This window comes from Neovison vison, chromosome 4 (assembly GCF_020171115.1).
Source record: "Neovison vison isolate M4711 chromosome 4, ASM_NN_V1, whole genome shotgun sequence".
Taxonomy (NCBI): Eukaryota; Metazoa; Chordata; class Mammalia; order Carnivora; family Mustelidae; genus Neogale; species Neogale vison.
The window spans coordinates 209,133,596-209,158,444 of record NC_058094.1 but is presented as its reverse complement, the minus strand read 5'-3'; the positions used below and the strand labels follow the sequence as shown (position 1 = coordinate 209,158,444).

The 24,849-nt window shown below is 41.1% G+C and overlaps 1 protein-coding gene across 1 annotated transcript in view; it reads left to right on the top strand.

Annotated features, from left to right (window-relative positions):
* The first annotated feature begins 1,634 nt into the window (after window positions 1-1,634).
* The window catches only part of UBE2H (ubiquitin conjugating enzyme E2 H), a 103,269-nt gene continuing 80,054 nt past the window's right edge, over window positions 1,635-24,849 (top strand). Inside the window, exon 1 of the mRNA XM_044246563.1 lies at window positions 1,635-2,106. Within this exon, the coding sequence (XP_044102498.1) occupies window positions 2,054-2,106 (53 nt within the window). The 5' untranslated portion in view covers window positions 1,635-2,053. The remainder of the gene's footprint in view (window positions 2,107-24,849) is intronic.

Sequence of the window (24,849 nt, the reverse complement as noted above, 5' to 3'; positions counted from 1 at the left end):
TGAAGTTTCTGCTTGGGATGATGAAAAAGTTCTTGAAAGGGAGAGTAGTGATGGTTGTACAACATTGTAAATGTATTTAATACACTGAATTGTGCACTTAAAATGGTTGAAATGGCAAATTTAAGTTTATGTATATTAAACACAGGCATAAATGACTAGTCCTTTGGGGGGATGGAATGGTAGGAGTAAAGAATGCTCAATTTTGGGGCACCTGGGTGGCTCAGTGGGTTAAGCCGCTGCCTTCGGCTCAGGTCATGAGCTCAGGGTCCTGGGATCGAGTCCCACGTCGGGGTCTCTGCTCAGCGGGGAGCCTGCTTCTCTCTCTCTCTCTTTCTCTGCCTGCCTCTCCACCTACTTGTGATCTCTCTCTGTCAAATAAATAAATAAAAATCCTTAAAAAAAAAAAAAGAATGCTCAATTTTAGTTGATTGCTGCAGCGCCAGGTGTGTGTGCGTGTGTGTCGAGGCGGGTGGGAGGTTAATATAAAGGGACCCATCTCACAGCACATGGTCTGACAAAGCACAAGTGTATTCATAGGAAAGAGGAAACAGATAAAAATTTTGACAGCAAAAATGTGATATAAACATCAGGAGATGCCTAGATCACTCTTTCCTGTGCCCTTTGCCTGGTTGACTCTTGTGTCCCATACCACTTCTTATGGAGTGCTTTGTAGAGCAGTGACTCTCAAACTTCACTGCACATAAGAACCACCCCGCGACTTTGTTAAACTGCAGATTCTAATGCAGTAGGTCTGTGGTGAAGCTCTGGCCTGCATTTTTAACAAGTTCCCAGGTGGTGCTGACACTTTAGATCCACAGACCATATTAAAAGGGCTGTGTAAATTTAAGGTCTTAGTTCACCATGATATCCTCATGTCCAGCAGAGTGATTCACACACAGTAGGTGCTCAATAAATGTTTATGGAATTAATGATGGAGTATATAGCATTGGTACAGGAGTGTGGAGGACAAAACAATCTTTGTCCTTTGAACTACAGCATATTTGGGGTGTTTCTGCTTCTATCAGTCATTCACTTTGTGAAATTACCTCATACTCTGTGAGGTAAGGATGCTCTTACCAAATTATTTCTGGTCTTGCCAACTTGCTGCCTCAAGTCTAATCCTTGAAATAGTGGGCCTCTCTATATGGAGGGTGATGAACCCTGGTTTGCAAGCTCTGAGGAAGCCTTGCTATAGTCTACAATCGCTGCAAACAGATTCTCTCCATCCAAGAAGGGGGCAGGGTGCAGGGAACCCGCTCCTGTGGGAATTTTCTGATTTTGGTGCCTATCCTAGTAATTGCCACCTCAAATCAAATAAACAGACTTTTTCACAGTGTATATGAGAAGGTGGTTCATTACCCCAAAACACACAAATGTAATATTGCCATTATTTACTATTATCGTTTATGATGATGATAACGACACTGGCAGTTGAGCGATTAAGTGTGCGGAGGGAGTTGGGGGAGGGGGCACAGGGCTGTGAGGGCCAGAGAAAGAGGAACTACATCTCCCAGAACCACCCGGGAAAGGCCACGCCGCGGCCGCGGCGCCCCACCCCTTTCGCCAGCTGGGCCCGCCCCGCCGATGACGTCACAGAGGTGACGTCACGGCGCCCAGAGCGAGGCTGGGGTAGAGAGGCCGACTGAGCAGGAGTCGTCCGCTTGTCGTGGAGGCTGCTAGGGAGTCGGCGAGAGGGTGAGCGGGCGAGCAGACGAGCGAGCTAGAGCAGGCAGGAGGGAGCGACGCGCGGCGCACAGTAGCGCCGGGGCCAGGCCGCGGAGGAACCCACAGCCGGAGAGGGGCAGCCCGAGCCGGGCGCCTCGGGGTCCCCACCCCCACTCGGCCGGACAGTGCCCGGTGTTCCCCCGTGCGGGGGGCGGCGGCGGCGGCGGCGGCTGACGGGACCGGACAGGACCGCGGGGGTGTTGCCACCTCCCCCGAGGAGCCGGCGCGGCCGCGGGCTCCTCAGAGCCGGGGCCCGGGGCCCGTGATAGACGGGCCGAGGAAAGGAGAGAGGCGGCGGCGCAGGCGACGGGGAGGCAGCGGCGACACCATGTCATCCCCCAGTCCGGGCAAGAGGCGGATGGACACGGACGTGGTCAAGCTGTATCCTTCGTGGAGGGGGGATTCGGGCTGTGAGCGGGGGCGGTGTGAGGATGCCCAGGGCACCCTTGAAACCCAGCCAGGGGCCCTGGGGCACTCCCGGCCACTGTCCGAGGCTCCCTTCTTCTCCTCCCTCCCCCCAGTGCCTAAGGCGGCTCCTTGGCACCTCCCAGGAGCCTAGAGCCTTTTCAGCTCCCCCTTTATCTGCAGCACCCCGAAATGTGCGTTGTTCCTCCCTCTTCTGCACCCTCATTGCCTGCGACTTTCCTCCACGACGTTTGGATTCCCAAGACGGCCCCTTTTTTTTTTTTTTTCTTTTTTTTTTTCTTTTGCAGGACCATCCACCTCTCTTGACCACCGTGCCCACCTCAGGTTCTCTCCTGTTCCCTCGCTCTGAATTTAGGGACTCCTGATAGAAATTCCAGAGAGTGAAGCCTTTCTTCCTTTCTTGAGATGCCTCCATTCCCTCCATTCACTATGCTTCTTGAACTGGGGTAACTAAAGTGACCTCCTTTATCCCTAATTCCTTTCTATATTAGGAAGAGTAGTCTGCTCCATGCCCCTTGTTGTAATAAAGAGCTCTGAGTGTTTTAAATCAGAGACTCTTGTCAAGCTTTCCGGTGCCTAAAAGAACCCTACCGTTTTTTTGTTTGTTTTGTTTTGTTTTTGTTTTGTTTTGTTTTTCACTGACAAAGCTTGTCCCACCCATAGTTGGATGTGGTGAGGACCCCCAGGCCCTCTAGCAAGCCACCCTCCATATTGTGGATATGACAGCTGGGGGAGGGAGAGAAAGAGGATCTCTCCTTGACAAAATAGCCCCTATGCTGGCCAGTTAAGCAAACTCCTTCAGTGAGGGTAAGGTTCTTGGGGAATAACTGCCCTGATTTTACCAAGTGACACCCTTTATTTCCACCCCCACCCCAACTTTATGTACTCAGGAGGTAGCAGTGGGAAATCTGTAACTGATAAGGGCCCTTCAGGCCGTGGTTTTGGTTGGAGTCCAGACTGATTATTTCATGACCAGCTCGAGAAATTCGCGAAGGTTCCTGTGACAAATCTAGAAAATTTTTGAGGGGTAATTTAGAGCTTGGGGGGGGGCGTGAGGGTGGGAGAGGAAATGAGCCCAGTGTTCTGAACAGCTAATCCCTGGGGAGAAGGGGAACCGGGGATGGGGAGTGGTGGTGTGTGAAACGCAGTTAAAAAGTCCTGTCTCCTGCTTCTCTTTCTCCCTCACCCCCATCCCCCCACCATTTCCCCCTGTTGCAGGGTTTTGTTTATATAACTCAAGTTGTTTGGCTAGATTCTTCAGGTGAATTCCTTCTTTCTTCCTTTTATTTGGTACTGTTTTTGATAGGACGTTTTTCTTCTTTTTAGAGGGTGATGATTGTTAAATACTCAGTTAGGAATTCTCCGAAGTTTTAAAAAAGTAGTTTTTGTATTTGGTTTGGAGGTGGGGGATGGGAGGGAAGTTGCCTGGGCAAGAGATTTTTTTTTTTTCCTCTTTTCAGGAATAAGGTGTTTTTCTCCTCAGGAAAACTTAGCTAGAAATTAGGAACAGTAGTAGACGACTTCTAAGTTTTAGGGTTTGAAGTTTAGAGTTTTTGGGAGGTGGGAGGGGGCATTACGGAGAGGAGCAAATAATAAAATACATGTTCCAAATATGTCTAGGCACAAGTGAAATTGATTCTTACGAGCTGTTTGTGACTGATTGAGTTTTGTAAATGTGTGAATGATGCCAGTAATGTTGGCTTTCCATAAGGTTGCAGGAAAACTTGTAACTATGGTTGTGTGTACATTTTACACAAAGCAGTTTCGGGTTTTATTTTTGTTTAGAAACTAGGAAATGGTATGGTGGCAGAATCTGAGTTATTTTTATCCAGAATTGAGAGTTACTGTCACACCTAATGCAAATTTCTACCTAATGTTTAATTGGGATGGAGGTGGAGAGAGAATTCCAGCTGTTTTTGATCAATGTCAGAGTCTCAAATTATATACATATATATTTTTAGAAGATTGAGGATAAAGGGTGAGGCCTAACTTGACCTGATGCCTTTTCCATACACTGCCTTTTGTTCATTTAGTAGTTGTGGCATCTAGAATGATTACCGCATTTAGGAGTCGGGGTGTGGGGGGTGGAGAGGGAGAGGAAAACAGACAAAGAACAGCAGGGTGTCTTTCTCTTTTTTCTTCCCCTAAGTGGCTTATTTCATAGCTTATTTTTAGTAGAATATGAAGAAAGGCAAAGATGCATTGGCCTTCTGTTCTTTCCCCACCTTCCTCCTCTCTGACAAAAGAAAGCAGAGGCCCTTTAAAATCATAGATTTCTGAGATAGGAGGACAACAGTCTCAGGACTTAAAAGCCAGAGGTTATCTTTGTTTCGTATTGGTTATTTTCTGGTCTCACGTAGTTTGGAAGTTAAAATTTTTGTATTTCCTTTTGTGTGTGCATGTGTGTTGTGGGGATGGGAGGTTTTGTGGCCTCTTTTCTCTGTTGAATTCATATTAGTAGGCCCAAATGGAGCCAATAATTTTTGAGCAAGGTATATTTAACAAAAATTTGAAGGAAAAATTTTGCAGCCCACTATTAAAATTAGTACAATTGTGTGAAAGGGCCGGGGGTTGAAAATGAAAGATGGTGGAGAGGAAGTAGAGAAGGTCTGAAGGAATGTACTTGCTTTTTGCCCCTCAGTGCCCCTTGATGATTTCTTTGGTTTGGAGGCCGATAGCTGGTTTCATTGCAATCTCCTGTTTCAGCCCATTTTTGGATGTCTCCTGAGTGTAATTATGCCACCGCGATTTACAGCTTGGCAGGGAACCTATATAGTAGGAAAGTAGCGGTGTGGGGGTAGGGAAAGAAGGGGATGTGTAACTAATTGGCCATTGCTTTCCACCAGCTCGCTAGGTTCTTCTGGAGACACTGTCTGTGGTGGTGGTTGGGAGTCGGTGATATTTCTTTTGTGACGGGTTGGTAGGAGGAGAGCTGACTCTCAAGTTATGCAGGGAGTGAATGTTTTGCACCGATGCACTTAATAATCTGCTGGGCGATTATGTTCTGAAACTCTGACTCATTCATTGTTTCTGTTCTGATCCTTTGCTGAGGGTTGTGCAAACCTATCCAGGAGCCTGGAGACTGATGTACTGACTTTTGGGCCCTGTAGGAATGTGTCCCAGTCAAAAAACTTGGTTTACCCAAATCCTGTGGAATGGTTGTGAATGGTGTGGCCATTTGTTTTCAAAGTCAGGTTCTACTGTGCCGTCCCCAGCCTGGCAAGCGTTGAGGTTTCCATCTCTGATTATTTTGATTGTCTGAGAACTGGGACTCTGGTGACCTTAAAGCGTGATTTGCCCTAAAGGAATATCGGTTTAAATTCTCCCTGGTGGAGGAACAAACAGCTCAGATTACACGGGTTTCCTTGTTGGTGGGGGTTACTCGTCTCACCCTGTTGCACAGCCTGGTGATCCTTTTATCTGCGAACCAATGGCCCCTGCTGAAGGCTGGAGCTGCTTGTTTTGGAAAAGCGTATGCAGGCAAAAGGCCTCAGGCACAGCTCCTCACAGCTCATTGGCTGCTCTGTTACTACCCGGAAAAGGAGGAGGGGTGGAGCTACCAAACAGCTGATGGGAGTGTGTGACCAGAGTGTGTTTATATACAAAAGAAGTAGGGGCCGGGGAGGCCTTGTGAGTAGTGTTACAGGATCAAGTATATTTGCAAGGGGTAGAAAGAGGAAAACCTGATTTTAGATTACAAGAAATAAATGTTAAAGGTTAAATCAGAAAAGTGAACCTGATAATAATGGGGATTTGTCATGTGCTGTATTTGTTATTGGTGAGATTTTGGAACTTTGTAATACTAAGTTTTCAAAGATTCCCTTTTTCAGAGGGAGTTGCAGTAACTTAAAATAGGGTATGCTGCCACTTTAAATGTACTTCCATGACTCACGCAGGGATTCAGAAAGTATGGTAGAAATGTAAATTTTCCCTGCAAAAGCTTGAAGAGTGCTAGAAAGGGGCATTGACTTCTACTAAATTCATTTACTGTGTTAGTGAAGTCTTAGAGAATCCTGGGTGTCTGCCTTAGGGTTTCAGAAGTTTTCAGTAAGAAGTTCATCCCCATAAAACATTTGAGCACCCTCTTTATGCCAGGCTTGGTGCTGGGGGTTTAGTAGTGAAAAATTTCAGTGTGGGTGGTCATGATGCTTATGTAACTAGTTAAACAATTAAAAAAAAAAATCGAAGAAGCTGTTTATAAGGTCAACTCTCTATGTAGCAGCTTTTTGAATAACTTGTATTTACTTTCAGAATTGACTTTTGAAGGAGTAGAAAGGTTAAAAAGTGAATTTTATGCCATGGGATGGATTTATGGGGATCTATATTCCTAGTATTTTAAAGATGGATGTTAAAAAATGGAAACAAAAACATAGCTGTTTGTCTTTCACATCAACTTTGGTATTTTGTTGTTAATCAGTAGTTATTCTATCCCAAATCAGTAGTCTTTGTTACTCCTTAATTTGTCCTCAAAGTGTAGACAATTCTGTGATCTTTTAACTAGCTCCAGTGTCAATTGAGAGAACCTGTGTTTTGCTTTTATTTCCTGTGGCCTCTGTTTTTGTGAGATGATAAGGTAGAAGGTGGAACCGTTTTATGGTCTTCAAGCTAGAAGTTAAAGCTTTGGCAACTCTCAGTGTTCTGAATTTGTCTTTTCTGCCTAGATTTTGGTGACAAATATAATGCGCTGATACTTTGTTGAGCAGGAACCGACATGAGGAAGCATTCACAGCTTCAGAACAGGAGTCCTGCAGTGCAGGTCTAGTAAATTATACACAAGCCTAAAAATTCATCTTTTAGGGGAAAAAATCTTGTGCAAATGTGACCCATAAAAGTCACTTAACCCTGTTTGTGTGCATGTGTTAGAAAAACCTGGATTGTTGGTTTCCTAGCGTTGTGCAATTTCCATAGCACCTTGACCTGCTTTAGATGTGTGTGTACATATGGATTTGTGTGTGTGTGTGTATATACACACACAAATATATATGAAATTAGTATGTTGTTTACTTTTTTTTTTTTTAAGATTTTATTTATTTGAGAGAGAACCAGAGAGCCCAGGCAGGGGGAGTGGGAGAGAGAGAAGCAGGCTACTTACTCCCTGAGCAGGGAGCTGGACAGGAGGCCAATCCCAGGGCCCTGAAATCATGACTTGAGACACCCATACACCCCTTGTTCACTCTTAATAGTTGAGGATTCCAAGAATCATTGCATTTTTAGGCATGCAGTTCAGACTCGTGCTTATGGTATAATAGCTTCTTGACTATAGACCCATAGTATACCTTTTAGTAAAATACTTTAATGAAAAAACTTAATTGGATTACATAAGTAGTAAGATAATTGAGCAAAGTATAGGTTACAAAAGGGAAAGAAAACAGTCACCCATAATTCTGTCCTTTAAACAGTGGGTCTCAAACTTTAGTGTGATCTTAATTACTTGGAGGGTTTGTTAAAACAGGTTGCTGGGGTACCAGCTCTGGAGTTGTCTTGATTCAGTGGGTCTAGAGAACTTGTATTTCTTGCAGGTTCCCAGTTGATACTGATAGTGTTGGTCTAGGGACTGCAGTTGAAGAACCACTGTCCTCAAATACTTACATTGTGTTTTTTCTTATCAGTCTCCTACACCCCATATATTATTTTCAACCTGTTGATCATACTGTATGTACCCTGTTTTGCTTATTTCTCCTTGCAGCTTATTTTCCTGATTAAAAGTATGAAACATAACGAAGAGGTCACATTTCATGCCCTTGCCATTGATTTAATTCTTCACCACTATTTCTGTGATAAGATTGAAATTAACATCTTGTGCATACGGCTTTTCTTGTGTTTTGGGTTATTTCATTTTCTACTAGATCAAAGAAAATAGCCATATGGATTAAAATATTTAATTTCTTTTTTCTGTCTTCTGCATCAAAGAAAGTAACCGTTGAATTAAAATATTTAATTAAAAATTGTGGGGCCCCACACTCAGTGTGCTCTCATTTTGTTCTGTTGTGTTTTAGTTGGTGTGATTTCAGCAGTGAAGCAATCAGCCTGTCATAGTGATGACAAATGAGTTCTGATCTCTTTGTTTTAAGCTGTGTGAGAGAGAGAGAGAGAGAGCGCGGTGATCCTTAAATTAAGGACGCTTTTGTACTTCTCAGAGTGCCTACTGTGAGTTGGTAGGTTAAATATATCACATTTGTGATGAGCTCTGACTGGCAAGAGCTATAGCACTAGTTCTGGTATCTGGATTTTTTTTTTAAACTGAGGTATAATTGACATAACTATAAAATGATAAATTAGATAAGTTTTGACATAAATACCACCCATGAAGCCTATCAACACAACCATTGATTTCTGTCACTGTAGATTATTTGCATTTTCTGAAATTTTACATAAATGTAATTATACAGTATGTACTTTTATGTGAATTCTTTCATCAGATTTTGAGGTTCACCATGTTATTTTTACTGCTGATGTAGTCTGACATTGTATAGGTAAATCACTGTGCATTTATTCTTTATGGGTGTTTGGGTTATTTCTAATTTGGAGCTATTACAAATGAAGCTGCTTGGATGGATGTTTTCATTAGTGTAAATACATATCAGTGGAATAGCTAAAACGTGGAGTAGGTATAAGCTCAACTTTTTAACAGGTATCCTGAATTTAATTTGACTGATGATTGTATTTCACACATAATTAAATTGTGACATATAACTATTTTTCTGTATTTTAAAGGAATCCCATTAAATAACATTATAGAGCACTGATTTCTAATCTGTTGAAACTAGTTTTGTAACTTTCTCCCTCTTTATTCAAAATTAGTGAATTAAATTTTTTTTTTTTTTAAAGATTTTATTTATTTATTTGAGAGAGAGAGAGACAGTGAGAGAGAGCACAAGCGAGGAGAAGGTCAGAGAGCGAAGCAGACTCCCCATGGAGCTGGGAGCCTGATGTGGGACTCGATCCCGGGACTCCAGGATCACGCCCTGAGCCGAAGGCAGTCGTCCAACCAACTGAGCCACCCAGGCGTCCCAGTGAATTAAATTTTTATTGTAAAATATTTTTTGCTTTGTGGCCCTTTGACATGGTAGTTCAGGAATTATGGTCACAAATAACTTTCATTTTTTCATTTGTTAGGACTATCCTTTTCTGAAAAGATAAACACTCTTTTCGTTGATGGTCCCCTTTTTTTGTAAAATATTGATAAGGGTTTTTTTGTTGTTGTTGGGTTTTTTTTTTTAACATGTTAGTTTTACTTAGCACCTCCAGTTACATTTACAGCTGTTTACAAATACTGATGTAGGACTCTGTTCAGGTCTTAATAGTATCTTCAGTTTTCATGTGGACTAAATTCAGGAACCAATGGCCCGGTTTTGCAGAACCAGAAACAGATTATATGTTTCCGTAATGTTTTCCTGAAAAATTTTTAAAGTTAATTTTTAACAAAATAGGATTATTTTGATTATTTGTTTGTTTACTTTTTTACTTTTTGGCATTCGGTGTAAGTTATTCTTGGGTTGATAGACATTGCCGTAAGAAAAAAAAGACATTGTAGTAGTTGGTATTGTCGCATTCTTATACATATACATGACAGACATTTGAATTTATGTATAGGTGTATGCATTATGCATGCAGGTTGCTTTAACAGTTAACAAATTACTGGCAGCTGGAACTTTTAACTTGGCTGACAAGAAAAAAGACAAACTCCTGGTTCAGGAGGGGTTTCAGATTGTAGTCAGTGACGTTTTATTTGGTGGGGAGACTTTGGTTCAGTCATCAAACACAAGGATGATGCTTTGAGCATGTTTATTAAGAGTGTTATTTTCAGGGGTGCCTGGGTGGCTCAGTGGGTTAAGGCCTCTGCCTTCGGCTCAGGACATGATCCCAGGGTCCTGGGATCGAGCCCCGCATCAGGCTCTCTGCTCAGCAGGGAGCCTGCTTCCCCCTCTCTCTCTCTGCCTGTCTCTCTGCCTACTTGTGATCTCTGTCTGTCAAATAAATAAATAAAAATCTTAAAAAAAAAAAAAGTGTTATTTTCAGAGTGCCAAAATGTAATTAAAGTGCAATATAGAAAAACACAGAAAAGTCAGTGTGTACTTTGGAGAGATTGTTGTTACATTAGTGATTCTCAGGTGGGGTGGAGGTATCCTGGTTTAGAAGAACTGTTAATATTTTTATGTGCAGGTTCTATTGTAGTTTCTTCTCTGTACCTCACCAGATGCTTGCAAAGGGTGTCTGGTGGTTTGCAGGCTGGTGCTTGTGCAAGCTGCTATGCCTGGCAGGACCCAAATCCTCAAGAGCCAGGTGGTGGAAAGCCCCACAGGGCAGCTGTATGCGGATGAAGGATCCTTCTTGCCTTCCCCTGCTTTTTAGGCATCTAGGGTGTTTAAAGGTAGGTGGTTTATATAGGTACTGCTGATTTTTTGATCTGGCCCTGGAGAGAAGTTAGGAGTAGGAAACCTGTGTGAAGAGGGGAGGCTTGGCCGGAAGATGAAAGACAGGGCTGGTGGGTCTGTCTCTGGGCCCACCACAGGTACACTTGGAGGGACCATATTTAGGGATTTAGAATATTGCTTAATTGGTTGCGAATGCAATCTTTTTTTGGCGGGGGAGATGGAATCTTAGGTCTTACGTTCAACTTTTTGGTCTCTAACTTACAGACACTTTAGGGAGGTGTAATCCCTATGTGTGAAATTGTTATTGATACTGTAAGTTGTAAGTTTTCTGTTTAACATTAAGCAAAACCTTTATTTTTCCATGTATGATGTTTTTATCATGTACACTTTTCAAGGTTTCTTGGATTATAAAATCTTATAAAATCTTAGTTGAGGTAATATAAATAGAAAAGTAGATACAGAGTGTGCCTGGTTCGTGTTACCTCAGAAGCAGATGGGTTACTACTCAGCTTAGTGAAAATAAATTCAGTTATTTTGTCCTTGTGGTCCCAGTATAACTGGTTATCTGGGTATTGCTCTTCAATCAGTTGATTTTATGTTGCATAGTTTCAGAAAGGTTGATTAATGATTTAAAAATTCAAAAATTTGGATAAACCTTTCCATTGTGGTTACCTATAGGAAGGTGATTCAGTTAGAATTGTGTTCATAACAGATCGCTGGGTGTAATATAGTTGGTTATATTTTTATGATCTTACAGACAACTGAATGTTCAGTATGCTTTTGCTAATCTTATTTATGTAAATCTGCATATAAATTAGTAAGTCTCCTTGGCAGCACAGCCTGAAACTACATAACCCTTTTTGTTTCACTCCAAAGGAAAGAAACGATTTACTTTTTTTTTTCCATTAACAGTCACTTTTATATGGCCTTTATATATATAATACATAATATATATATATGGTCCCACAACTATGGATTAGTACTTGGTCATACTGCTAATTTAGACTAAGGCTTTTATAATGAAATCATCCCCTATGATGTAGATCTTGGAGATTTGGGGTTTTTATTACACACTATAGTCACATTGATATATTCAAAGTATACATTAAAAGGTAGAACATGGTACATGTTTGATAAAAGAAATCACCAATCTTGGCAACAGAATTTGACATTATTAACATCTGTTAATTTTATCAACTAATTGATTCAATTTGCTACAGCCACCATCTTCATAATGAGTAAAGGGAGAAAAAAATGTTTCTTGCCCCTTTATTCATTTGTATCCTTAGAGATTAGAAACAAAAACAAAAACAAAATACTTTTAAGTCAGATGTGTTTTATGGGTGGAAGAAAGAGAGGAAGTAGACCTTTGAATGTGTTCTTTAGTTTGCTTGTCTGGATTGCTGCCCATTTCTCCTGGCAGTTAAGAAAGGCAGGTCTTGAATGCTGTCTTTGATGATCAAATGACATATATTTGAATATACCTGTATTGAATCACTTACATACTTGAGAACACTTACTCCTGTCTTGTCTTTCTATAGGCTCTTGGGTTAGAATAGTTAGGTGTACCAGATTCATTCTATCTTTGAATAATTAATGTGTTTCCTTTGAAATTTAGCTGAGTTTTATAACTGATAAACCATGATAGGTCAGAAGACTGTTGGTAGCTCATCAAGACTATCATTTCCTTTCCTATATTTCCATTTGTATGTCTGTTTCCTTTTTCTCTTGGTATTCCTAATTTACACTTCGACTAATTTGTAGAAATCGAGCATAAGTTAAATACACGGGCAGAAAAGTACACAAATAAACCTTTGAAGAGAAGGTCTTTCCAGATCCTTTATGGTATCTTACCTTCAGTCTTAACCAGAAGTAGCAGTGAAGCCAGATATTTTTTTTTCCCCTAGGAGTTTGGAAATCAGAGTATACTTGGCCTAGTTCCTTTGTGAGGTTCAGCAATTATTTATCAAACTAGAACTTATGCTAAAAATACATAGTAGTTTACAACTTTGCTATGTGTGCTCTGAATAAAAATAGGTTGTGCCTTAGATCTGCCTTAGCTCTGTTTAGTGAAGTCAGACACGACAGAACATGACATAAATTTTGTGTTCTTACACTTTAAAGGTCCTAGTCTTTTTTTGCATCTGAAGAATTTAGTGTTTCTAAGCTAGTTTTATATAATCTGGCCAGTGTTTCTGAGATTCAGAAACTGCTGACTCGGCTCTCTTTTCCTAAGTCCTCAAGGTAGGAAGTCTTCAGGTCTTTCTCATCCAGCATCCTCTTACGTTCTTAAGGCGGGGTAAATGGGAACAGTCCCTTACTCCTATGGGCGCTTATTCCCAGGATTGAATTCTAGCCCCTTGAGCATCTTGTAATTCAAAGAGTGACTAATGAAATAACATGTTCACTTGTGCTTATTGTCCATTTTGGGGGCTGACTTGGTATGTAGGCACAAGACTTTGTACTGGATTATGGTTTTCCTTTTTTAAATAGATTCTGCCTTTTTTTTTTTTTTTAAGATTTTATTTATTTATATGAGAGAGAGAGAGCATGAGAGGAGAGAGGTCAGGGGGAGAAGCAGACTCTCCGCTGAGCAGGGAGCCCGATGTGGGACTCCAGGATCGTGACCTGAGCCAAAAGCAGTTGCCCAACCAACTGAGCCACCCAGGCACCCTGTACTGGATTATCTTAATTGACATAGATAACGTATGTGTCTTACCTTTCCATTTGCTTAATGGGCATTAGAATTAGAGATTGTTTTTTTATAGAATCAGAAATTAGTGTAAAATTTGTATGCTTTTAAATTGGGGCTTATTATTCATTTGAATGAATTGGATAAAACATAAGGATTTTAGTCTGTCAGGTCTGGCTGTTTTTATTTCTTAAATGTCATTCTTACAGTGTTTTGTCAGAAGTTCAGATGACATTTTATTATTTAAAGTTAAATTTTAGTAGATATTATACTTACATAGGTTTTAGCATGTTTTTCTACTTGGAGAAAACCTGGAATGAGAATAATAGTATTAGAAAGCAATGGTTGCTTTCGGATTATAAGGGCTTTTTGAGTTGAGATTAATTGTATTATTTCTAGGCAGTGTTCTTTGTGGCTTTTTTATTATTTATTATTATTTTTTTAAAGATTTTATTTATTTGACAGAGAGATCACTGGGATCATGACCTGAGCTGAAGGCAGAGGCTTTCAGTGCCCCAAGATTTTTTTTTTTTAAAGATTTTATTTATTTATTTATTTGACAGAGAGAAATCACAAGTAGGCAGAGAGGCAGGCAGAGAGAGAGAGAGAGGGAAGCAGGCTCCCTGCTGAGCAGAGATCCCGACGTGGGACTCGATCCCAGGACTCCGAGATCATGACCTGAGCCGAAGGCAGCGGCTTAACCCACTGAGCCACCCAGGCGCCCCCCCCCTTTTTTTTTTTAAGATTATTTATTTATTTGACAGAGATCACAAGTAGACAGAGAGGCAGGCAGAGAGAGAGGGGAGAAGCAGGCTCCCTGCTGAGCAGAGAGCCCAATGTGGGGCTCGATCCCAGGACCCTGGGGTCATGACCTGAGTTGAAGGCAGAGGCTTTAACCCACTGAGCCACCCAGGCGCCCCCAAAAATACTTAAGATTTTATTTATTTATTAGAGAGCGAGTGCGAACGCATGTGCTTGCGAGCAGTGGGGAGAGGTACAGGAAGAGGGAGTGGCAGAGACCTTGCTGAGCAGGGAGCCCAATGTGGAACTCAGTCCCAGGACACTGGGAACAGGACCTATGCTGAAGGCAGATGCTTAACCAACTGAGCCCCCCCCTCCCTGCCTTTTGTGGTTTTAAGTAATAGTTTGAGAAACACTAATTCTGGCTGTACTGCTTCAGATTAGGAGAGTAAACTCTGGTAACTTTGTTTTCATTATTGATACCAAAAATAGAAGCCAGAGTTGAAATAATGACTCTGTTTTTCATTCCTCACTTAAAAATCAGTTCTACTGTTTAGTAGTCAACATTTGTTACATGAAAAATAGAATTAAATAAAACAGTATAGCCTCACAACTGGGTGGCTGGCTCAGTCTGTTAAGCTGCTGCCTTTGGCTCAGGTCATGATCCCAGAATCCTGGGATGGAGTCCCGCATCAGGTTCCTTGCTCAGCGGGGAGCCTGCTTCTCTATCTCCCTTTGCCTACCACTCTGTCTGCTTGTGCTCTCTCTTTCTCTCTCCCCATCAAATAAATAAAATCTTAAAAAAAAAAAAAAATACCCAGTATAGCCTACTGCCTAGTTAATCCTATTTATGAATGTAAGAGTCCTGGAGAATGAAAAAACAATACTAGGTTTGTGGGTTTGGTTTTTTTTTTTTTTTTTTTTTTTTAAGATTTGATTTATTTGTCGGCACAAGCAGGGGGAGCAGCAGGCAGAGCAGGCAGGGGGAGAAGCAGGCTCCCTACTGAGCAGGGAGCCCAATGTGGGGACTCGATCCCAGAACTGATTATGACCTGAGCTGAAGGCAGGCACTTAACCGACTGAGCCACCCAGGCGTCTCTAAGTAGTTGTTAATATAAATGTTCTGGTGTCTCTTCATAATAAGATTAGATGGCATTGCCTTTATATTTTTAAGGTTTCTGAATTGTATGTGACCTATTTTTTTTTTAAGATTTTATTTATTTATTTATTTGACAGAGATCACAAGTAGGCAGAGAAGCAGGCAGATAGAGAGGAAGGGAAGCAGGTCCCCCGCTGAGCAGAGAGCCCGATGTGGGACTCGATCCCAGGACCCTGAGATCATGACCTGAGCCGAAGGCAGCGGCTCAACCCACTGAGCCACCCAGGCGCCCTGTATGTGACCTATTAATTAATTTTAAAGATATATTTATTTGACAGCGAGAGAAGGAATACAAGCAGGGGAGTGGGAAAGGGAGAAGCAGGCTTCCTGCTGAGCAGGGAACCCGATGTGGGACTTGATCCTAGGACCCTGGGATCATGACTTGAGCCGAAGGCAGATGCTTAATGACTGAGCCACCCAAGTGCCCTGACCTGTCAATAATTAAAAAAAAAGTAATATAAGCCGTGTAATGGTGCCTGACTTACGTACTTTTTATCAGCATAGAATGACACCATGCTGTTCCTTTCAGAACTTTGTATTTAGTTACCTAAATCATATTTTGGTTTTTAAAAGGTAAATTTAGGGAATGGAATACATGTGAGTAAAAGGATATGTCCAGAGCCAGGATAGGATCCTGTCAGAGTTTAAAACAATTCAGTACTTAATATTTTACTGTCACGTCTTTTAATACTCCCTAGGTATTTTGAAGATATTGTAGAAAATTTAGTTGCTAACTTTTTTTTTTGTTAAGTAATCTCTACATCCAACATGGGGCTCAAACTTACGACCCTGAGACTCCTGCACTATAGACTGAGCCTGCCAGGTATCCCAGTTGCTGACATTTTTATTGATGCTTAAACTCTGGGTGCCTAAAATGGATCAGTTTTGCTCCAAGTTACTGTAATATCAGTTATTAGTCTTAAGACAGCCAAGCACTGATTTTTAATTTTATTTCATTTATTTTTAAATTTTTTTATTTTTATTTTTTGTTTATTAAAAAGGTTTTATTTACTTAATTTGTCAGAGGGAGAGAGCAAGCGAGCACAAGCAGGCATATGGGGAGAGAGAAGCAGGCCCCTCACTGAGCAAGGAGCCGGATGCGGGACTCAATCCCAGGACCCTGGGATCATGACCTGAGCAGAAGGCAGTGGCTTAACTGACTGAGACATCCAGGGGTCCCGGATTTTTTTATTTTTTAAGTAGGCTTCACATCCCATGTGGGGCCTGAGGTCACGACCCTGAGATCAAGAGTCAAAAGCATGCTCTACCAACTGAGCCAGCCAGGCACCCCTGGATGCTTAATTTTTTAGAAGTTGAGGTGAAGGCCTGGGAAATAAGCAGCCTTTCTCATTTTCTGCTGTTTTTGCCTTAATGTTGGATAGCTTTTTACCTTTCTTTAGATAAGCTTTTAATTTTGGACTTACAGAAAATTTGCAAAGATTGTGTGGAGAGTTTCTGTACCTCACTTCAGTTCTAGTTATGCCTGTGTTGTTAGTACTCTTTTTTTTTTTTAAAAGATTTTATTTTTTTGACAGAGAGACAGTGCAAGAGGGAACACAAGCAGGAGACGACTCTCGCAGGCTTCCCGATGAGCAGGGAGCCGGATGTGAGGCTGGATCCAGGGACCCTGGGATCATGACCTGAGCCGGAGGCAGTCACTTAACCAACTGAGCTTCCCAGGCGCTCCAGTACCCCTGTGTTATGTTATGTTACATTACAGAGACACATTGGTAAAAACAACTAACAACGGTTGGTTGGTATGTTACCAGGCTTTCTTCAGAGTTCACCAGTTTTCCCAAGAACGTTCTTTCCGATTCCAGGATTGAATCCCGGATACCACATTACATGTAGTGGCCATGTCTCTCTAGTATCTCTAGTCTGTGACAGTTGCTCACTTCTCAGAGTACTGGTCAGTTGTTTCTTTGGAGTATTCTTCAATTTCTGTTTACTGCCCCCCCCATGATTAGACCTAATAATAGAAAGGTATTAAAATTGGCCAAACTCATTGTGGGGTTTTGGAAAGAATACCACAGAGGTGAAGTGCCCTTCTCATCACAAATGGGCTGTATGAGGGGCATACCTGTTTCCTTACGACAGACATCACAGGTTATGTTAACTTTGATCCACTGGGCCTTAGTGGTGCTTGACAGGTATTTCCTGTAAAGTTACTTTTTCCTTCAGTATTCTATTGTTTGGAAGATAGTCACTAAGTGTAGCTGACACTCAAGAACCCAAGGGGAATTAGGTTCTACTCACGGAAGGAGTTTCTGTTCTTTGGGGTGTGTGTGTGTGTGTGTGTGTGTTGTGGTGGTGGTAGTGTTTTTATTTATTTTATTTTACTTATTTATTTTTTATTAACATGTAATGTATTATTTGCCCTGGGGGTACAGGTCTGTGAATAACCACGCTTACACATACCCTCCCCAGTGTCCATAACCCAGTCATCCTATCCCTGTCCCCTTGTTTTGTTCTTTACTTAAAATTTTATTTATTTATTTATTTATTTATTTATTAATTTTTAATTTTTTTTTTTTAAAGATTTTATTTATTTACTTGGACAGAGAGAAATCACAAGTAGGCAGAGAGGCAGAGAGAGAGGAGGAAGCAGGCTCCCCGCCGAGCAGAGGGCCCCATACGGGACTCAATCCCAGGACCCTGAGATCATGACCCGAGCCAAAGGTCGCAGCTTAACCCACTGAGCCACCCAGGCTTAATTTAGATTCACCCTTCAATGTTGCCTTCTCACTCCCTTTAGTTGTAGATTTTGTCCTGTCAGTCTTCAGGTCAATTTCTGAGGGTATTTAGGTGTTTGTGGGCAGAGATGAACTTGTGGTCCTCCTACTCTGCTGCTGTCTTCCTGCTCCTTGTTTTTGACCCTTAATTACAATGTATCAGTGTATTAATCTGAATTACTAGCTTTTGTTCAGAAGTCACATTTGATTTTGAATGAAGTGTAAAATTGGTATGGCCTTATGGAAACAAAATGAGATGTAAATACGAGGATGTGGTCTGGGAGCACACAGATTTGTTGGATATGTTTGTTTAGCAATTTGCAAATGGCAAATTTAACTTTCTGCATTTGGCTCTTTTTAGATCTGTAATAACATTTATATGTGAAAATGAAGATAAACTTAAGAGTGAGCTACAGGGCGCCTGGGTGGCTCAGTGGGTTAAGCCGCTGCCTTCGGCTCAGGTCATGATCTCAGAGTCCGGGATCGAGTCCTGCATCGGGCTCTCTGCTCAGCAGGGAGCCTGCTTCCCTCTCTCTCTCTCTCTGCCTGCCTCTCTGTCTACTTGTGATTTCTCTCTGTCAAATAAATAAATAAAATCTTTAAAAAAAAATGGTTTAAAAAAAAAAAGAGTGAGCTACAAAGGTATTAAAAGCTTCATAAGGGAAAGAATTCTATAGTCTTAGAGTTTTAGGGTGGGGTACTGATAAAATGCTATTGCATTCTGCATGGCTTCTTGTTATTAACCAGTTACATAATTAACTTACAAGAGAAAATAATATATTCTTACTAGCTGCTAATTTGAGCAAAGAATCATTGTTTTGGTCCATAGAAACAATTTATTCTAAAAGGAATTCATTTTTCACAATTTTGATATCTTTTTTTTTTTTTAGCAGTTCTGTTTGTAGTTTCGCTGAAGATCTTGACATAATTGTAGTTGTCAGTTTTAACCAGAAATGCAGTTTTGTTTTTTTTTTTAAAGATTTTTATTTATTTGACAAAGTGCGAGCAGGCGCATGCAGGGGGAGCAGGAGGCAGAGGGAGGGGGAGAAGCAGGATCCCCACAGATTCCAGGTTGCTGGGACGCAGGGCTTGATCTCACAACTGTGCGATCACAACCTGAGCCAAAACCGAGAGTCAGATGCTTAACTGATTGAGCCACCCAGGGGCCCCAATACATTGTTTTCTTGAACAGAGTATTTACAGTTGAGGCTGTTAGGTAAGCAACCTCTGGAAAAATAATGGATACTAAAATTTGTCCAAACCCATTTGGTTTCTAGGCTAAAATGTTAATCTAAATTCTCTCTCTTAGGAGCTTCCTTGAAAATAGCGAGGAAGAAATGTAGGAATTGAGTATTAGTTGTAAATACCTTGCTAGTTCTACATGTAGTAGTAACAAATACATTCTTCGAGATTATAGACGACAGTACAAAATTTGTGTATCAACTCATGGGGACACCTGGGCTTTTGTGTGGTATATAGGTCAGAAGTGTTTATAACCAGCTGTTTACTGGTTTAGGAACCCCAGTGGTAACACTTTTAGACCTCTGGCCTTAAATAATACTAACACCTGGATGTCATGTAGTTGCTAAGAGTCAGTTGTGTGACACTTAGAGCCATCTTACTGGCTTGATAACTCTGTGCCGGATGTTGAGCTGGTTCTTTTGTGCTTCTGTTGTCTTTGCTCACTTTAAGTCCTTTAAAAGAAAAGAAACAAGACAATTTTTAAAGAGCAGTTTTTAGGCTTAATAGCAAAATTGAGAAGGTACAGAGAATTTCCCATATCCTTTTGGCCCCACTCATGCACAGCCTCCCCCATTATCGGCATCACCCACCAGAGTGGGGCATTTGTTACAATGGATGGATCTGCATTGACACATCGTTAATCACCCAAAGGCTGTAGTTGCATTAGAGTTCATTCTTAGTGTAGTAGATCTGTGTATCTGGACATATAGCCCATCATTATGGTATCCTACACAATATTTTCACTGCCCTAAAAATGCTCAGTACTCAAACCTGTTCATTCCCCTCTTCTCCAATCCCTGGCAACTAATTATCTTTTAATTGCCTTCATAGTTTGCCTTTTTCAGAATGTCTGATAGTTGGAGTCGCATAGGATGTATCCTCTTCAGATTGGCTTCTTTCACTTAGTAATACGGATTTAAGCTGCTATTATGACATTTCATGGTTTGATAGCTCATTTCTTTTTAGTGCCAAGTAATACTGCATTTCTTGGATGGACCACAGTTAGTTTATCCATTTACCGTGGTGAGCTGTATTTAGTGAACAGAGCTAATATTTTTCTAAGGGTTCCTCATATTTCCAGATTCACCTTTGTACTTTAAAAAAGAAAGAAAGAAAGAAAAACACTCCTTGGTAGCTGGTAGTTAACATTTTATACTGCTGGTCCATTCTATCCTCCGTTCTACCTTTCTTGACCCCTAATACTTACTCTGTAATGTGCCGCTTCTCATTCTGGTGTATTTCAGTTTATTCTTATAGCATCTTTGAGGTATTATGGCCCATTTCTCATGGATTAAAAACTTGGGGGCACCTGGGTGGCTCAGTGGGCTAAAGCCTCTGCCTTCGGCTCAGGTCATGATCCCAGGGTCTTGGGATGGAGCCCTGCATCAGGCTCTCTGCTCAGAGGGGAGCCTGCTTCCTCCTCTTTCTGCCTGCCTCTCTGCCTACTTGTGATCTTGTCTGTCAAATAAATAAATCTTAAAACAAAACAAAACTTGGGTTGCAGAGGTTGGCTGAATGCTGATGTCATAGGGGAGGTCCTTCTGAACCCAGTGAGAGTTTGTCAGGCTTTTGTCCCTTGGCATACATTTAACTGGTGCTCAGAAAACACTGTTAAGTGAATTTTGATACATGATATCCCATAGGTTTTTGCCAAGTCCTGGGTCAGTTTTAGATTAAACTTTGGCACCTGTATGGAAAGTCAAGAAACCTGTATACAGAAGTCATGCTGGGGAGAGGCAAACCTTCCTCAAACGATGACTTCAGTTCTTTACATACAGATGCATTTTGCCATTTCACGTCACCGCTCATTTTCCCATGTGCGATGTGAGCGTTTGTATTCTGAAATTGTCCTGAATGCTAATACTTTATTTTATTTTATTATTTTTTAAAGATTTTATTTATTTATTTGACAGAGATCACAAGTAGGCAGAGAGAGAGGAAGGGAAGCAGGCTCTCTGCTGAGCAGAGAGCCCGATGTGGGGCTCATTCCCAGGACCCCGAGACCATGACCTGAGCTGAAGGCAGAGGCTTAACCCACTGAGCCACCCAGGTGCCCCTACTTTGTTTTATTTTAATATTTTATTTATTTGACGGGGAGAGAACACAAGCAGGGTGGGAGGGCAGGCAGAGGGAGAGGGAGAAGCAGACTCCCCACTGAGCAAGGAGCCTGAAAGTAGGGTGCGATCCCAGGACCCCGGGATCATGACCGGAGCAAAAGGCAGACACTTAACAACTGAGCCACCCGGGTGCCCCAATTTCTAGTCATTTATAGTCATAATGCTCCTTTTCAGATGAGTTCTCTCTTAAGATTCTTTGATTTCTGGTTTTATTTAAAATCAAAAAAGCTATTAGGATTGTGGATTGGGGAAAGAAACAGTTGGAACTTCTGTTACTTTGTAAAATAGAATACCTTAAACTCATCAAATCATAAAGCTTTTTAATAATCTCTGTACTTCGTAACGTGTCTCACGTTGCCCTTTACAAATTAGTGGTTCTCAAGGTAGCTTTTACTACCTAGATTTGATACTATCAATTTTTTTGCCTGCTCAGGACCTGACAGAGTTTATTTTTTGGGTTTTGTTCTTTTTACCTTTCACCCATACTCTGAGGAAAGAGAAAATTTTATTGAGGAAATGTTGTTAAGTGGGGTGCATGGGTGGCTCAGATATTGAAGTATCTGCTTTTGGATCGGGTCATGATCTCCAAGTCCTGGGATAGAGCACTGCATTGGGCTCCCAGCTCAGCAGGGAGTCTGCTTCTCCCTCTCCCCCATGCCTCTCCTGTTTGTGCTGTCTCTCTCAAATAAGTAAAATCTTAAAAAAAAAAAAAAAAAAAAAGATGTTGTAATAGCTCACACCTTTAATTAAAATTACATGTAGCCTTTTTTTTTAATACTCAAAATGGGAAAATAAAATAGCGAGATGTTTAAAATCTCATACATGCAAAACTTGAGGTTTAGTGATGTATTTAAACTGTATATACACACAAATACAACTTTTTTTCTTTGTGTATGCATGAGGTGTTAGTAAAGATTTTTACTCAGATTATTGATAAATTCTCAACATAGATTCCAAGGTATTGCCTACAGACTTCTTGGGATCCTGGAGATACTTTCAGGGGGACTGTAAGGTCAAAAGTTATTTCATAATTATCATAGTTAATGTTTTTTGTTTTTTAGCCTTCTTTGTTACATTGACATTTCCTCTGATGGTACAAAACCAATGGTGGATAAAACTATTGATGCCTTAGCACACCAAACTGGTTATAGTCGACATATGCTTCACCAACACACACCTACAGTTAAGGGCAGTTTCATTTGAGCATGTCTGTGATGAGGAGTAAAGATAATTAGTAAGTTCTGTGTCTATTAATATTCTGTGTGATGAAATGGGAAAAACTTCCTTGCATGTCAAAAGTATGGGGATGTTTTCTAGAAGAAACAGCTTAGCTGATTTTGAGTTGCCATCCAAACTAGCTGTTTTTCTAAGGAATGTCATTCGTATTTGAAAGTATGTACTTGAAACAGTTGTATGTTGGAAGAGAAGTTGTCATGTACAAAGTCTAGGACATGCTTTATTTGGATCTAATATGTGGTGTTCACAAAATAGTAGATCCTTTTTCCCCCCCTAATTTTTATTGAAATTCTAGTTAGTTGACCTATAGTGTAATACTGGTTTCAGGAGTAGAATTCAGTGATTCATCACTGGCTCATCATAACAAGTGACCTCTTCTTAAAAAAGAAAAAAAAATTTTTTTTAAGATTTATTTATTTGACAGACAGGGAGAGAGGGAACACAAGCATGAGGAGTGTAAGAGGGAGATGTAGGCTTCCCTTCCGAGCAGGGAGCCTGACGTGGGGCTTGATCCCAGGACCCTGGGATCATGACCTGAGTCAAAGGCATACACTTCACTGCTAAGCCACCCAGGTGCCCCACAAGTGCCCTCCTTAATACCCATCCCCTCTCTAGCCCATCTCCCTTCCCCTCCCTCCATCAACCCTCAGTTTTCTATGATTAGGAGTAGATTTTTTTAAAGGTCTGTTTATTTTTAAAAATGTGTGTGGACGGGGGGGAAGGGGCAGAGGGAGAGGGAGAAAATCTCAGGCAGACTTCCTTGATGAGCATGGAGCCCAACTGAGGGCTTAGTCCTACAACCCTGAGATGAAGACCAGAGCTGAAATCAAGATTTGAATGCTGAACTGACTGAGTCACCCAGGTGCCCCCAAGAGTAGATTCTTTTTTTTTTTTTTTTAAAGATTTTTTAATTTATTTGAGAGAGTATACATGAGCAAGGGGAAGGGGAGAGAGAGAGGTGGACTCCCTACTGAGCAGGGGGCCTGATGTGGGACTCAATCCCAGGACCCTGGGATCATGACCTGAGCCAAAGGCAGATGCTTAATGGACTGTCACCCAGGCACCCAAGAGTAGATTCTTTAATAAAAATATTCAGATCGGGTTGAATTGAATTCTACAATAAACAGGGTAAATACATATTTAGCCATCGAAGGGAAGTTGGTGTAATGATCTCAGGGTTCTGTGATTGAGTCACTCTTCCAGCTCCCTGCTCAGTGGGGAGTCTACTTCCCCCTCTCCTTCTGTCCCACCCCTTGCTTGTGCATGTGCTTGCTCTCTCTTTCTCAAATAAAAAAAAAAAAATCTTTAAAAAATCTTTTAAAAAATGAACAGTAGAAGAATTGAAAAACTTAAAAAGTTTCTTTTAAAAGATTTTTTTTTTTCCTCTTAAGTTTTTATTTATAAGAGAGAGAGAGAGCTCGCATGTGAGCAGAGAAGGTCAGAGGGAGAAGCAGACTCCCAAAAGAGCTGGAAACCCAATGTAGGACTTGATCCTGGGACTCCAGGATCATGACCTGAGCTGAAGGCAGTTGCCCAACCAACTGAGCCACCCTGGTGCCCTAAAGATTTATTTTCAACTGTGTGTGTGCGTGCTTGCACAAGCTGGGGGAGGGGTAGAGGGAGAGGAAGTTTATCCTCAAGCAGCCTCCCCACTGAGCATGGAGCCCACTGTAGGGCCCCTACAGTGGGCTCCATCCCATGACTCTGAAATAATGACCTGAGCCACTCAGGTGCCCTTAAAAGTTTCTTTTAATTAAAAAAATTCAATATTTACTAATACTGCACTGAAACTTGAAGAAGTTTTAAGTTTACTTTTGGCTTCTGTTACTCTGAACCTGAGCACTGTTAATATTTATTCTGTGTGGTCTTATGAGGACCTGGGAGATAACAGATGCTCATTTGTGTATCTTCAGAGCAATTTCTGTTCTTTCAGAGAGCTCTATTAAAAGGTGAGTTACTGGCTTCTATTATTAACCTTATGCCTCTAATTCTGTATAAAAATAAAAAGGACCATAACATGGGGATATAAAGATACTATACAAGTAAATAACGTAAACATCCTTAATAATAAATTTAAAAAGCAGGTAGGACTTCGGAAAAAGTTCATAGTCAATTAGATTTGAGAGAAGGCTTCCTGGAGGAAGCTGACTGTCCTAGAGATAGGTAAATAAGCAAGAGGGCACATGTGGGGATGTGAGGTGTTCGGTGGCTTAACTCAATTAGAAGATCAGAGGTTGTAAATTAGTCACTGTAAGTATGTATGTTCTAGAGCCATTATGTGTGACCAAGATGATATGGGTTACATAAGAAATAGGCTGAACTTTTTTGCCTTTTATGATCTAGTAGACACTTGAACCAGTAGAACCACACCTTAAACACTTTGCTGGAGGTATGATTTCTGATC